This window comes from Channa argus, chromosome 2, assembly GCF_033026475.1.
Source record: "Channa argus isolate prfri chromosome 2, Channa argus male v1.0, whole genome shotgun sequence".
In the NCBI taxonomy this organism is placed as follows: domain Eukaryota; kingdom Metazoa; phylum Chordata; class Actinopteri; order Anabantiformes; family Channidae; genus Channa; species Channa argus.
Genome location: NC_090198.1, coordinates 14,794,547 through 14,809,296, shown reverse-complemented (window position 1 = coordinate 14,809,296; position 14,750 = coordinate 14,794,547). Strand labels below are relative to the sequence as shown.

At 38.4% G+C, this 14,750-nt stretch overlaps 1 protein-coding gene across 1 annotated transcript; it reads left to right on the top strand.

Annotated features, from left to right (window-relative positions):
- The first annotated feature begins 632 nt into the window (after positions 1–632).
- On the top strand, positions 633–14,708 carry cfap70 (cilia and flagella associated protein 70). Its single transcript, XM_067495701.1, has 26 exons — positions 633–826; positions 1,181–1,367; positions 2,228–2,323; positions 2,420–2,490; positions 3,243–3,422; positions 3,660–3,842; positions 4,990–5,084; positions 5,532–5,622; positions 5,818–5,955; positions 6,929–7,081; positions 7,734–7,814; positions 8,054–8,145; positions 8,456–8,516; positions 8,605–8,787; positions 8,919–9,050; positions 9,144–9,272; positions 9,492–9,625; positions 9,812–9,927; positions 10,320–10,526; positions 11,323–11,468; positions 11,948–12,100; positions 12,747–12,908; positions 13,134–13,223; positions 13,603–13,704; positions 14,170–14,217; positions 14,333–14,708. Exons 1-26 carry the CDS (start codon positions 755–757, stop codon positions 14,441–14,443), a joined length of 3,213 nt encoding a protein of 1,070 aa, XP_067351802.1. The 5' UTR covers positions 633–754; the 3' UTR covers positions 14,444–14,708.
- Positions 14,709–14,750: the final 42 nt, after the last annotated feature.

The window sequence follows — 14,750 nt, the reverse complement described above, 5'->3', positions numbered from 1 at the left end:
TGTTGCAGAGCAGTGTCCCCTACTGCCAAACTTGCAGTATTACAGCATCAAGCCTACTTCTCAGTTTTTTGAAAGACAGTGGGAGAAATCCTACAATTCATTACTTAAATTAAGTGCAAAATCCAAATAACTACAGGTATTTTTCATATTCTTCAAGTTACCTTAAACATAATTTGGACTATATCTTTTTCAAACAGATAAGATGCAATTAATTTGTTTGAGACATGAGAGCTAAACAAAACAATCCCATGTCAATTAAAGTTAATAAATGATTGAATGAATCAATCAAACAATCAGTCAATCAGGCTCATCTGGGATTTTCACAAAGGCAAAACAAATAAAAATGCCATAATAGTTTGTAATATCTGCCGTTAACAATTTACAATTTTAACAACAACAGTCTTCAACCTTCAGTTTTTTAGACAGTATGAACAGGTTGAACATTAGTGCAAATATTGATCCCATCTGACATTAATGCTTTTTTAAAACCAATTCATAAATTCCCAATTGTAATTATTTCTCGGTCAATATAGGGCTATTTTTGGCTAAATTGTATTAGAGCTTTTGCTGAACTGTCACTGCAACTTCAGATATTCGCAGTGTCCTGAACGCACCGCTGTGTTTAGCACCGTTGCCGTGGAGACGTAGGGGCACATCGTACAGAAAATCTAACTAAATGAAAAGACGGTAACGCTAGTTGTATATCAACTTTCACTGGCATTGAAAGGAGGTCAGTTATAAGTCTGGCAGCACAATGGAAACGCCTGAAAATACAGTAGAAAAAGACCTGACGATAGAAATAACTGTCGTCCGTGGAAATAAACTGGTAAGCTCCTTCAAGGTTGGTTATTTTGTGTAAAACCGTTGAACTACACATGCATCCCTGACATTACGTTAGCATTAACCAACTAGCTACATTCAGGCACCTAACCAGGGGCCAAAGTACATGTATTTATGTATCATGTTGAGACTTGTGGTATAGCGTTACATGTCTCTAACATTATTTCACGTACATATTAAACTGGATTAGTTGTGTAGTTTATCGGAAATGAATTCTACACTGGAAATTAAATGACTGCTATCTGGATAACGGGGAAATAAATTCCCGACAACACTGACTGAAACTGACAGCATGAGAGTAGCCCCCTAATGTTATATATTTTGTTTGATCGCATTTTAGCAAGGCACAAAAAAAGCAGACAGCTTCCAGAGTTTTCTGCAGGTTGAAGTTGATGGAGCACAGCTTGGAGAGTCAGAGAAGAAGCAATTCAACCCCGCGAATTGCTGTGTTGACTATAACTTTACCTGCAACTACCAGTGTCCTAGTGGCAAGGCTCTTAGTGACTTCACCCATAAACCGATCATAGGTAAGCTGAGTTTTAATCTTGCTCTGATGTCTGTCCTAACAGTTGAGCTTAACATTTCCAAAGTGACACTGGGATCACACCACCAAACATTATTGCAATAGGCAATATGAAAAAAGTCTTATTGCAACCATTTTATTCGAATCGGTCGCTATATTTCAAGTCATTATTTTTTATTTATAGATTCTGACAAACCTTTCTGAATCAAAGGACTTTGTTACTGTTGACACATCTGCCAAATTTCCTTTACTATATTGGTGGTGTTTGTGTTTTAGGTGGTGGAACAAATTTGGTGTTTGTTGAATTAGATTTTTGTCACAACTTGTAAGTGATGGATGTTTGACTCACATCTAGTTTATAGCCAAACAATTAAGAAGCATTCCCCAAACTCTTCCACAGTACTTGTTCTGCTTGTGTGAGATGTCGACATTAATTGTGTATATTCATATACAATCATGCATCTACAGTATATAGCCAACATACCAATATGACAAATTATTATCATGTTGAAAAAGTATTCGCAATATGCTATATTTAATACGATATAGAACAGCCCTATCAAGGTTTTTTCACAGTCTTATTTTTTCACCTTCCATCAGTCCTTTTAGATGATAGGACTTATTGCTGCTACATTTGAGAAGAATTGCCTTAATTCTTATAAAATTACCTTTAACCTCAACAATAATTTACCTTATTGCTGCAATTCTGTTCTCAGTTTATAGTAAATATGATGACAGCATAATTGGTATGTTTGTCAACCATCCAAGACTATGCTGCAGTGGCACAGGTTGTTCAGCCCCTAATAATCACTACCAATAACAGAGCATTAGACTGATTAATTTAGATGATTTTTCCATTTTCAGTGACTGTGACAGAGGTCCTGCCCGAGGAGAAGAAAGCTGAGCTGAAGACAGTGGTGATGGGTCAGGCTGTGGTCGACATGCTGCAGTTATTGAAAGGTAAAGCTGTACACATCTGAAACTGTATTTTCTATATTGAACTGGGACAAACTTTTGTATGGCCAGTAAAACAGATATTTTCTCTTTTGTCTTTAGGCCAGTGCAGTTTCTCATCCACAGTCCCACTAAATTCAGCAATCAGCTTCCCAGTCAAAGAGTCCTCTCAGGTTGGTCGATTATTATACATTTATATTACCTATGGTTAGGGACAATATTGTTGCAACAACAGATTACAGAGAGGACACATCATTTGTATTTTTGTATCTTCGATCTCTTCCAGAAAAATATTGGAAATTTGATTTTATTCACCTCATTCTAATCAGAAATTTTATACTGTGTTCTGGCATAAATGATACATTGAGGCAAGCAGGAGGAGAAAATTGCGTTCAGTATGACATGACAAGCATGCATGGATGACCATGACTGTTTACTAAAAATATAAAATAATTAACATAAGATTAGATTTTACTTGTTAACAGTTTTTGTACTCATGCTAGGAAACGGTTTACTGAAATATGTTACTTACTAATTTGAGTTGCATTTATTCAACGTTCAATCTAATCAAAGCTTTTGTTAACAAATCAACAAAAATATATTCCAGTCCTAATTTCCAGAGCACAAGGCATAGGAGCTTGTTAAATAGGCTACTGTTTAAATATGTTATTGGTGTAATAGTACAGACAGTATTGCACCTTGTGTATAAGATTTTTTTCAAGTTCTTCTTCTAAAAATGTTAGACATAGCCATTCTTATATGTTTTTGCCAAATATTTCTTCTCATGTACACACTGACACTGTATTAGCATAATCATTTAGAACTCAAGTAGGAAACATAAATTTTACAGTCTTTAACTTTATAACTGGGTTTGCAGTCAGTATGTAAATAAAATTAATGTCTGTTTTCATTTGACCTTCTGAAGCCAACTCTGGATGTGTGTGTCCGTGTGTTGGAACCAGTGCTGTCTGAAGCTCAAGTCTCAGCCTCCAACCTGCTTAAGGTCACAGTTGAGACAGCCTACTCCATCCCTGAGTCATGGCTGCAGCTGCTTGACCCTCCCTGCACCTACACTGTTGCCCTGGAAGTCCCACTTAGTGAAGAGGTGAGTGTTAAACCGGGCACCTACAAGTTATTGTCTAAGAATATACAATTTGTCTTTTGTTCAGTTTTAGGCAAGTTCAGCCCTTCAAATGCAACATGTAGTGGAACTTTACTGCTTTTGATAAATATTAAATCTTTTCGTCATCAAGTACAATGGCACTAGCAGGGTAAAATCAAAATGTAAGAGAAGACCTGTGCTGCCCCATCAATACTACCTAAACTTTGCTCTGACTCTCAGAAAGATCAGGTGCTGGTGTTCTGTGACGGGCAGCTGAAGGAAGGGGGGCAGAGGGAGGAACATGGTCGACAGAAGAAGAGGCCCCATCAGGCCCTGCTGGTCCCAGGGAACCACTTCTTGCCAGGAGCATATTTCAAGACAGAGGCTATAGAACTGGAGGATGGTGAACTAACGGGCTTAGAGGTATCAGTAAATGTGTCCTTCTCCTGCTGCCAGTTTTGTTTGCTGGTGTATTAATAAATGTAGCTGTATGACATAATAGTGGCAGTCACTGTCATTATTCACTGTCATATAGCCAAAAGGGGAGTATTTCAGAATCTGTTGATATTCACACACAAACTTCTATTTAGAGAATGGTCTGAAAATTAGAAAATGTCCAGTGAATGGTAATTCTGTGTATGAAAATGTCTTAATGATGCCAGAAGAGGAGAATGGCCAGACTGATTCAAAAAAGTAAAGTACTTGTACTTTTTTACTTTCCACCACTGTGGTGGAAAGTAAAAAGTACAAGTACTTTATTACTGCACTTAAGTACATTTTTCATGTATCTGTACTTTAAGTAGATTTAGGTATGGCTACTTTTGACTTTTACTTTTACATAGTTGACTGTAGACTGTAGTGTCACTGTGCGATGTTACTAAATGAGTAGTTTAGAAACAATACTAAAAAAGGATCAGATTAGCTAAAACAGCTTAACCCGCCCCCCCCAAAAAAATACATAAAGCAGCACTGGTGAACAGAAAGAGACAGGTAGAAAACCAATTCTAAATAAATAAATAGTACTCGAGTACTTTTAATTTTAATAGTAAGTAAAATATAAATAATGTACTTACTTACCTTTTTTCTTCAGTAGAAATTACAGTGCTTATAATTTTACTAGAGTAAAATTTGTTTGTGTATTTGTACTTTTACTTAAGTTCAGTTTTTGAGTACTTCATCAACCACTGGAAGCTAATATTTCAATGTTCACCATGAACAATTTGAAAGAAGAATTTAGGCAGAGGTGGTTCAAACCCAGTACTAGCAATGTGTACCTAATTAAGTGGCTTATGAGTGTATAACATGGCATATTGATGAGAGGTGTGATGTGCTTTTAAATTAATAACTAGGCTTTAAGGTGAATTATAAGGTAATGGTAAATCCACACACAGGATTATTCAGTGACTAGTGATATAACAAGTTAAAACATCTTTAAAACATTCAAATTAGGAGGGGTACGGTTAGGGAACTTAATAAGACTGTGGAAGATTAGAATATATACAAAAATTAACATTTACGCAGGCTAAGTAACACAGCAGTTACAGAGCTGAAGGTCTCAATGTTCCTACAGGACAAGGAGTTTCGTAATGAGGCGGAGATCACTAAGTATAGAGTAAGCTGGGACACACAAATGTGCTGCTTCCTGGATGCAGGAGGAAATACCAGGTAAGTTACTGTACACACACAACTCACTGAACTGACCACTTCACTGTCATGCTCCCCTATTGGGCCTCACTTTTATAAGGAAAGTCAGATTTTTTTTTTCAAGGCTATATCTGGATTTTTAGAACTCAATACCCACATTTTAGGATTATAATAAACTGTATTTTACAACTTGGTTTCCCCTTTCCATAAAATTCAGACCAAATACAACGGAAATTAGGTCATCATGCAAAAGTAATTTAACATAAAACAACTGATTAATATTGTCTTAAAATATTGTGAGTTATAACAAAAGCAAAAAATGAGACAGACATATAAGAAAAACATCATCAATGAGAGTTACTGCCTGGATTTGGTGTAGAAAGAACACTATTCAAAACTATACAAAGAGAGATACAGTTAAGGCAAAGGGTATAAAAATGTGTGTAATGGTGGTAAATGTAATTTCAGGCTGCGGCAGAGGATCACTGAATGCAGACTGTGGCCAGTGGAGATTACGAGGTTGTTGGCTCCTGTTGGAAAGGCAGCAGAAAACAAGCAGGTGATACAGCTTTGTCATAGTTTAACAATATTGTCAAGCCTCCTCTCTGAACTGTATTCCCCATTGTTGATTCTCTAGCTCTTAACAGGGACAACATATATAATAATTTTAAAGCATTGATTGTTGACAAACATTTATTGAAAGTGTGTGTGTGTGTGCGTGTGTGTGTGTGTGTGTGTGTGTGTTTGTGTGCAGCTAGCTGTGGAGAATTCAGAGATTCCCTTCCATGGTGTGGCGTTTGTGGACATGGGACGACTGCTCCATCCTGGAGTCAGCCGGATTCGAGGAGCATACAGTATTCATCCCTTCTCTGAGCCTGAGTTGCTGAACAAGGTCTCAGAAATACATACATTTTTATTTTTCAGTTTATCCCATAAGTTCAGGGTCGCCACAGTCTGTATGTTGATTTGGCACAGTTTTTACGCCAGATGCCCTTCTTGACGCAACCCTCCCAAATTTCTACTGGGCTAGGGACTGGCACTGCACAGCTGGAGATGGAGATGGGCTGTTTGGAGTTCAGTGTCTTAACCAGGGACACCCAGGGATTAAGCCACTCCCGTCCTCTCAAAACTACACACATATATCTCATTTACATTCATTTAATGATTTGTTATTGTCAGTTTATGAGGCAGCATGGCAGTGGACGGATTAGCTCTGCAGCCTCACAGCTAGAAGGACCCCAGATTGAAACCCATGCAGCTGCAGCCTTACTGTGTGGAGTGTTCTCCCAGTGCTTGCATGGGTGTCCTCAGCATACTCCAGTTTCCTCTTACAGTCCGAAGGCATGCATGTTGGGATAATTAGTTACTCTAAATCGCCTGTAGGTGTGGATGTGGTTGTCTCTCTGTGTTGGCCCTGAGATAGACTGATGACCTGTCCAGGTTGTAGCCTGCCTCTTGCCAAATTACAGCTGGAATAGGCTCCAGCCCCCTGTGACCCTAAATAGGATAAGCAGTTACAGATAATGCATGGATGGATGGGTCTGTATGTACTTGATCAAGGCTGTACAATGTCTAACAGGAATGACCTATTCATTAAGCGAACTTTATCTCAGATGTACATTCTGGATGCTTATTGGTCATCTTAATCAGGGTGTCATGAAAGTTCCTGTAGTTAGGTAAGTTTTATTTGATTAGGAAATCCCGTTAAGATCGTGATCTGTTTTAAAAAAGATACCATGCACGATACATAAATAAATCATCACTTCACATAAAATATACTACTTAAGAATAATAGCCCTGTTGCTGTGGTTGTGCACTACTAAGCTTTTGTTAAAGTGAGTTTGCCATTTATCTGGTATTTAAAGGCAAAGCGGAGTTTCAGCGTGTTAAAGGGGCACATCAAGGCTGCAGCCCACCAGGCCAAAACTTGTGCCAGCTCAGTTTCAGACTCTCACAAGGGAAAACCAAGGAGGACCTTGAATGGAGGCAGCAAGGATTCAAAGGAACTAGCTAAAAAGGTGAGAAATGTCCTGAGGGTCAGGACTAGGACACAAGATTAAAGAGAAACTAAACCCCTTTTTTAAACTAAAAACCAATGTATTTGGGTATTTAGTAGTGCTGTTCATTGATTCAAGTCCACATGTTGACATTTTAGTGCAAAGTTTTTGAACTGACTATATATTGACTGACTTCTATATTTTGAGTTATAACTACTCACAAGGATTGTCCTCTACTTACTATTGCAGTTTAATGCTGCTATTGGGCTAGTGGCAAGTGGCATATTGATGAACACTTTCATCAGCAATCACTCAGCACTCCGCACTCTCCCTAACCCTCCTCCCCTTATGTTAAATCACCGCCGACAGTATAGACTACGGAGATTCACGTGCTGGAATTTGAATTGGAGTTGGTTATCTATCAGCCTGTATTACCTAGGTCAGGGGATTTCACACCAACTCCTTCCTCAAAAATCCACATCCCCTTTTAGCCCCATTTTTTGGCTCAGACCTAAGGGTTAGTTTCTCTTTTTTGCATTTTACATGAAGCTGAACAGAAGTTCCAGGGCATTGGATTGATAATATATAAAATTTAAAATCAGTTATTAAAAGTGTTTTAATGAGCAGGAATTTGTTTTTTCTTTCTGTGATAATTTTTTGGCCTGGCAATCAGAATCGGACATCTGCAGCTGATAGTGATAGTTTGGCCGACAGCTTGACTGAAATTGAGCACCATGGCAATACAGAGGGAAATGTAAGTCATCACTAAACAGAAACACAACATTATTGGTGCAGTCAAGAAGAAAGCAGCATTATTTATTGTTAATGGTGGTTTAACTAAGTGTACTATGGGTGCAATATAAGCAGCAGCAATATAAGCTTAGTATTCTCTACATCTTTAATATTGTAACACTGTGGATATCTAACTTCTATTTTTTCTATTATGGAAATTTTTGGAAATACTTAATAATGTTTTTTTCCTGTAAATGACAGATGTATGTGGAAGCTAGAACCTATATCATAATTGAGATAGCATTGGAGAAACCATTGGTACCAAAAACATCTCCAGCGGAGCTTGCTAGAAGGTAATGTATTACATAAATCCTGTGGTGTCCTGTGGTCACGAAGTTGGACCTGGTTTTATTGTTTACACTGTTGCTTCACCGTCGCCTTGAGCTATTACAACAAAAAAATGTTCACTTCTGAAGTCAACTGATCATTAACATGAACTCTTAGAGTATTTAGTAATTTAGTGGTGCATGTAAAAAAAAACACTCTACTCAATTGCACCCTGGTCCATTTAATATGGTAATTACTTTGTGGGACTGGCTGACTGAAAGACTGGGAAACAAAAAGAAATATAAAAGTGCTAAGGTGGGTCTCTGTTTTCTGCAGAGTGAAGGCATTGATGCCACCTAGACCTCCACTTCCAGTGGGTCCTAGCAGAGCAGAAAAAGTAAAACACAGACACACACAATGAACCACATATGATTTGGGAATTATTTACATTCTGAATTATTTCCACTGGTGTGTGTGTTTACTAGGCAGTGCTGGACTTCCATAGGCAGGTAGGAAACGTTGTGTCCCATGTTTCAGACCAATACGAGGAATTGTTGGGAGCAGGATACAAGCCATCAGAAAACTGCAGTCGGGAGCAAATGAAGGTTCAGCTGATGGGAGCACTTAATGTCTCTGGGAGATACTTTGCCTTCAAGGAGCAGATGAAGGTTCAGAACAATCGCATACATGCTTTAATAAAGCTTGCAGGGACATTGAAACATTTTGGACAGATTTTTTTTCTGTGATCATGGCTCTTCTATCAATATTTGACCGCAGTTTGTGTTTTTCTGGTGGATAGCATTCAGTGGTGAGGATTGTACGTGACAAGATGCAGCCGACAGAGTCATTCAGTGACCCTAAAGAGCTGAAAGCTTTCATTAGCAAGCTCTATGTCTACCTGGTGGACGAGATGCATGTAGCTCTTAACAAGGTAACAAGCACACAAAAAACATACAGCTGTATATAATGTAATATAAAATATATTTTGTGTATATTTATATGCAGTTCATCCTTTTTCTTTTAGATTTATTCAGATGGCATTGATAAAGAATCCCTAGATTTGATCCAGTTGAGTTCTTCTCAGCTTAGGCATTTTGCCAGGGAAGCTCAGCTTACTGGGGATTATCAGCAGGCTGCTCAGTTCTACCAAGAGGTATAATAATATGCTTGCCCTTCCTTTTACCTCTGGATAAATGAGGAAAAGATCATTCTGTCAGACATTTTTAGTCATGACTGTGTTAAAGAAAACATACAAATTATTCAGAATATCTTTACACTTTATGTAGCAGCAATGATGAAGGTTATTTCTATGTAGATAATGACTCTGTCTGGTAAAAGAACTTCAGTGAAGTTTGTATTTGTTGTCCTGCAGCTAGTGGTAAGACACCCTCGTGAGCCTTCCCACAAGATTGAGTGGGGGAGCCTTTACATGCTGACTGGAGACTACATGAAGGCCAAAGAGTGTTTCCACGATGCAGTGTCCATCCAGCAGGCACACCAGCCAAGGTTAGAAATGCTACGAAACATAAAAAGCTATAAAAAGATCAGGGGCATCAAAAGACACAATCAGGAGCAGCTGCAATAAAATTGAGCCACATAAACTAATATTTTCAAAAGTGTGCAATTTAAAAAAAGAGGAGATTTTTATTCCAGTTTCCCCGATATATATATTTATTCTTATGTATCCTACAGCCTTATGATGTGTGGCATCTTGGCAGCAATGTTTGAGCATTATGAGGAAGCCCAGACCTTCCTGGAGCATGCTATCAACATTCACCCACCCAGTGTGGTGGCCTGGACACTACTGGGTGAGTGTCTTGATGCTCTTAACCATGTGAACCTGACTGACTGCCGCTAATCAAAACACTCTTTCCTCAAATGTGGCATTGTTAGACATTCAATTTCATTGAAAACAGTTTGAATGATATTTGTCTGCATGTATTTTCTATCACTTGTACTGTTTGATCCATTTTTGTTCTTGTAATGAAAGCAGCTTAAACATTAAATTCTTAAGTCTCATTTCCTTTAAAAAAAAAATAATCAAAGGTTTTGGGAATCAGCACAAATATTATATTTTAGCAACTGTGGTTGTAAACCATTCATATTAGCCCTGACAAACTCTGATCTTAAATGAAGCCGAAGAGACGAATGCTGGTAAAGGTGCAGTGTTCTAGTTCACACTCCTGATTGTGCTGTCTAGGCTTGCTCCATGAGAGCCAGAATGAATCCATCCTGGCTGAATGGGCTTTTCTGGAAGCTAGAAAGCAGCTGAAGGCAGACAAAGAACAGAGGCAGACACAGAAGGAGGGTGGGAACAAAAACAGTGAGAAGATCAAGAATATGGAGCAGCACCAAGAGAAAGAGGAAACAGCCCCGGCAGTATGTCCATCTCTTACTGATAATCAAGGTATTACAACAGGACAAAAAGAAACCAACCACAGAATAATAACATATCTGAATTTAATTATGACTCAGTCCTCTATGGTCATGAGGACTAGCTGAGCAGTAACCAGGGATGCCATTCTAGATCCCACACTCGACTAAAGACTGGTGTGACACCGGTGACTGAGAAAGATCCACTGGAGTCATTTAGTAGTTGAATTTAATGTGATGAAACACTGACATTTTTTGTTTTGTCTTTTTAGAAAAATTTTGCATTATATATAACTGTTCTCAATCAGAAATAGGTTCAAGTTTTTATTTCATTTCTGCACTTAATTTAATCAGGACAGAAAACCTATATTGATATACAACATCGATCCATCCATTATCTGTAACCGCTGATTCAGTTTAGGGTTGTAGTGGGGGTTGGGGTAGAGGCGGGGTACACCCTGTACAGGTCACCAGTCTACCTCAGGGCCCACACAGAGAGACAAAAACATAGACAGACAACCATCCACAGTCACATTCAAACCTACAGGCAATTTAGAGTCACCAATTAACTTAACATGCAAGTCTTTGGACTGTGGGAGGAAACAGGGAACACACTCCTTCATACACTAACCTTCTAGCTGTGAGGCTGCAGCGCTAACCATGATGTACAACATCTCACCTGTAATATAAATTAACCTCTGTTTAGCTTCTATAACTAAGAAAGTAAGAAGAAAAAAAAGCTGATCTAGCCTTTTCTGCCTGTGGTGCATGTGGCATTGAATATGAGCAGCTGACGTTACCTGACGATATTATTGTATTTTTGCTCTTAGACCCGGAGTTTGTCAAACAGGACTCAGAGATGCACAAAGACACTTTGACACAAAGTGTCAGCTCCCCATCAGTTGCAACTAAAATCTTCTCCTCCACCATTTACATAGAGACGGCCCAGTTCCTGCTCCAACACAATGCCCTGCAGGTGAATATACACATTCCTGTGAATAAAATGTGAATATACACATTTGCCAGCTGCCAGCTGACTGACCAGTCAGTTGCACTCAAACTTGTCAAATGTCACTTACAAACTGCAATGTACAGTAGTGCTTCAGGGTAATTTTGTGACACCGTTATTGATTTTTCAACATCTGGAGTACAGTTGGCGAATGGAAAGCACATATATAATATGGAAATCTATTTTTGTAATGTCAAACACATTGTGACCAAACATGAAAATGAGTTATGAATGTAGTTTCTTTTTGCTGCTTTTAAGCTAATTTTTTTTATTTCAAATGTCAAAACCCATTGGAGAACACCAACAAAAGGAGATTCTCTAGAAGTTATTTTTGATCGCATGCTGAAATAAACTGAAATCAGTACCAACCCATACCTGATATAATAAGCAGTAATTTAAGTTCTGTTTGGATCATTTATCAGCTAACACTGTTTTGCTGTTGCCAGATGGCAGATTATGCACTCGCCCAGGAGCTCCTGTGTTCATACGGTGGTCGCAGTGTCACCTATCTCCTTCTTCAGTCCCAGTTGCAACTGCTCAAAGCTGATTACAGCAATGCTGCTGCCAGCCTCAAGGAGGCCCTGTCCCACACAGAGCAGGTACTCTCACGTTCACGGATCCTACTCTGGACCCTGTTTACTCTCACCTTTTGGTTGTCCCTGCCCCAGTCTACCCAATCTCACATCCTGTCATTCTCATGCCTTTATTCAGCCCCTCTGCCTGGCTTTTCTCCTGCACTCTGTCTCTCATTGTTTCGGTCTGAGGTTTGGTCTATTGTTTACCGCTGCTCCTAGTAATTTTCTGTTTGTGCATATTTTCAGATAATGGTTATATTTATTCCTAGTCGTTTTCTGTATGTGCACATTTTTGTTTAATTGTTAATGGCTGCTCCTGGTTGTTCTTTGTTGTGTACACTCTTGTTTATCGCCCCTGCTTACTTTATAGTTTTCCTCGCATTGACGTTCATGTTTAGATTCTTTCATTCTCATTAACACTGGATTTTTGCCTATATTCTGCCCCTTTAGATTACTAGTGCTGCCTTGTGTTTATTTTCCCTAGTTTGTGTTTAGCTTTCATTTTTCAGCTCCGTTTGTGTTTTTCCTATATGCCTTTCAGGAGGGATTTTCTGTTGGTCCCTTTGAGTCTGACTCTGACAAGTCCCAGAATTTACTCACAACTTTAATTATATGTGAGAACTAGCAAGCCTGAATAAATTAGTATCTCTTCTAAAAACTCTGTGGGTAGGATGCAGATGTGTGGGCTTTAAATGGTCACTGTCACTACCTGAGAGAGGCCTTCCATGATGCCCAGGAGAGCTATGAGCGGAGCCTGAATCTCCCACATCAGCCATCAGATTCTCACCTTGTCCTCCTGCGGCTGGGATCCATCTACCTCAGACAAGAGAAGGTCAGAACCTTCACTACTCTCCAGTCAGTCAAACAGTTCATTTATGTGTACTGTGTCTACAGCTGAGTCTGGGCAGGAGATTTTATTTGGACCCTGTCTGAAAGTTCTACAGTGATTCATAAAATTTAACATCTTTAAAAAATGAAATTGAAATTTATTATAATTGCAAAACACCTTTCCTGAAATCAGTTCATTGAACAGTATATTTCAACTTTTGACTTTCAGTTTATGCAAGCCAAAGTTGCTTACCTTCAGGCTTGTGAGCAGTCGCCTTCCTGCCTGACTTGGATGGGCCTGGGCATCGCCTGTTACAGGGTAAAACTCCACCTCTACTTCCAGAACAATGATAAAATCCTAAAGATGTATTGATGTATATATGTATTTATGTACGTAAGCTTGGTGTAGCTTATTGGTTAAACTCCAAAGCATTGTTGTAATTGAAAATATGTATAAATGAACATAAAATTGGTACAATGGGATTTTAAAAACAGTCTACAGTGGGAAGTCACTGATTGCAAGAGAAAAGTGTTGTTTTCAGAGTAGGGTTACATGTTTTAAGTACTGTCCTAATTCTGTTGTGAACAAAGTCAAGGCTACATTTACAACTATCTTGCCAACAGTAGGAGAGACATATTTTTGCTTTTAATGGAAGTGAGCCATGCATGTGTTTGTTTTTGTATGTCTCTCTGGGTAGCTGGATGAGCTTTGTGTAGCTGAAGAAGCTTTGACTGAGGCCAACCATTTGAACAACCAAAATCCAGAGGTGTGGGCTTACCTGGCTCTGATCTGCTTCAGGGTGAGTGATGACAAATTCCAATGGTTGAGGACAGTTGAGGGTGCATCTTTTGGGTTGGTGTCAGAGTAGATTCTGGGTAAATGATTTTTTATTCCATGATATCTGTTTCCCTTAAGTTAAACTGACCCTTACCTATTCCCTATCTCTAACCAGTCATTTCTTATGATAATTAACCTGACCCCATGTTTACCTTAACCATTACAAATTAATGTGTCATATTATCAAGCTTTGGAAATTAACATTGGTTTATCCTTCAGTCTGTAGTATCTCATGATCCTTAGTTCACCAAACCCTTGACTTCATCATATTCATTACTGAGCAAAAGCAAGTTTAGCTCCCAGGTCCTTGAAGGAAACCTTTTGTAGCAAACAGTTAAGCACAAATTCACTTTTTCACTGTCAACAACAGGATTTATCGCAGCAGGCTACACCTCAATTTACAATGTGATGAACCTTATGTTTACAGTCTGGCAAACAAGAGGAAGCAGAGCACTTCTATAAATATGCAGTGAGGGTGAGTTAGTCTGATGTTTTTGTCTGCGGTATTGAGGTAAATTAAAATAGGGCTGGGACTAGTTACTGTCATTTGACAAATTTTTTTTTTCTTCGTTTTTTTCTTTTCTTTACAGTTCAACCTAAAGAAACCGTCACTCCTTAGAGAGTTAGATGAGCTCAAGGACCAGCTCCACTTCAGTCACCTGGTTTCATGCTTTGGAACAACCTCTGAAGCAGAACTCTAAATCATATAATGTTATGCCTAATTGGTGTATAATGCAACTTTTGCTTTACTAGTTTCTGTTGTTAATCCTTTTTTGTTTTTCAAATCAAGTTTTGCTTTAATTTGCACAATACAAAGACGACGTTCTTACTTTTTACATTTATCATTAACAAATTATTGGAAATAATTTGTCAAGTTAGTGTGTATATTAATTTCTTCTGCCAATAAGAAATAAATATGGGTTGTTTATAGCAATTGATAATCATTTTCATTATTTGTCTATTGTGCAAATATCTAATGTACCACAGTTACAAAGTGATGGAAAAGCT

Coding starts and splice junctions, on each gene's coding strand:
- cfap70 (XM_067495701.1), top strand. CDS start 755: ATGGAAACGCCTGAAAATACAGTAGAAAAAGACCTGACGATAGAAATA. Junction 5,623..5,817: donor AGGCAGCAGAAAACAAGCAG/GTGATACAGCTT, acceptor GTTTGTGTGCAG/CTAGCTGTGGAGAATTCAGA. Junction 14,218..14,332: donor TCTATAAATATGCAGTGAGG/GTGAGTTAGTCT, acceptor TTTTCTTTACAG/TTCAACCTAAAGAAACCGTC.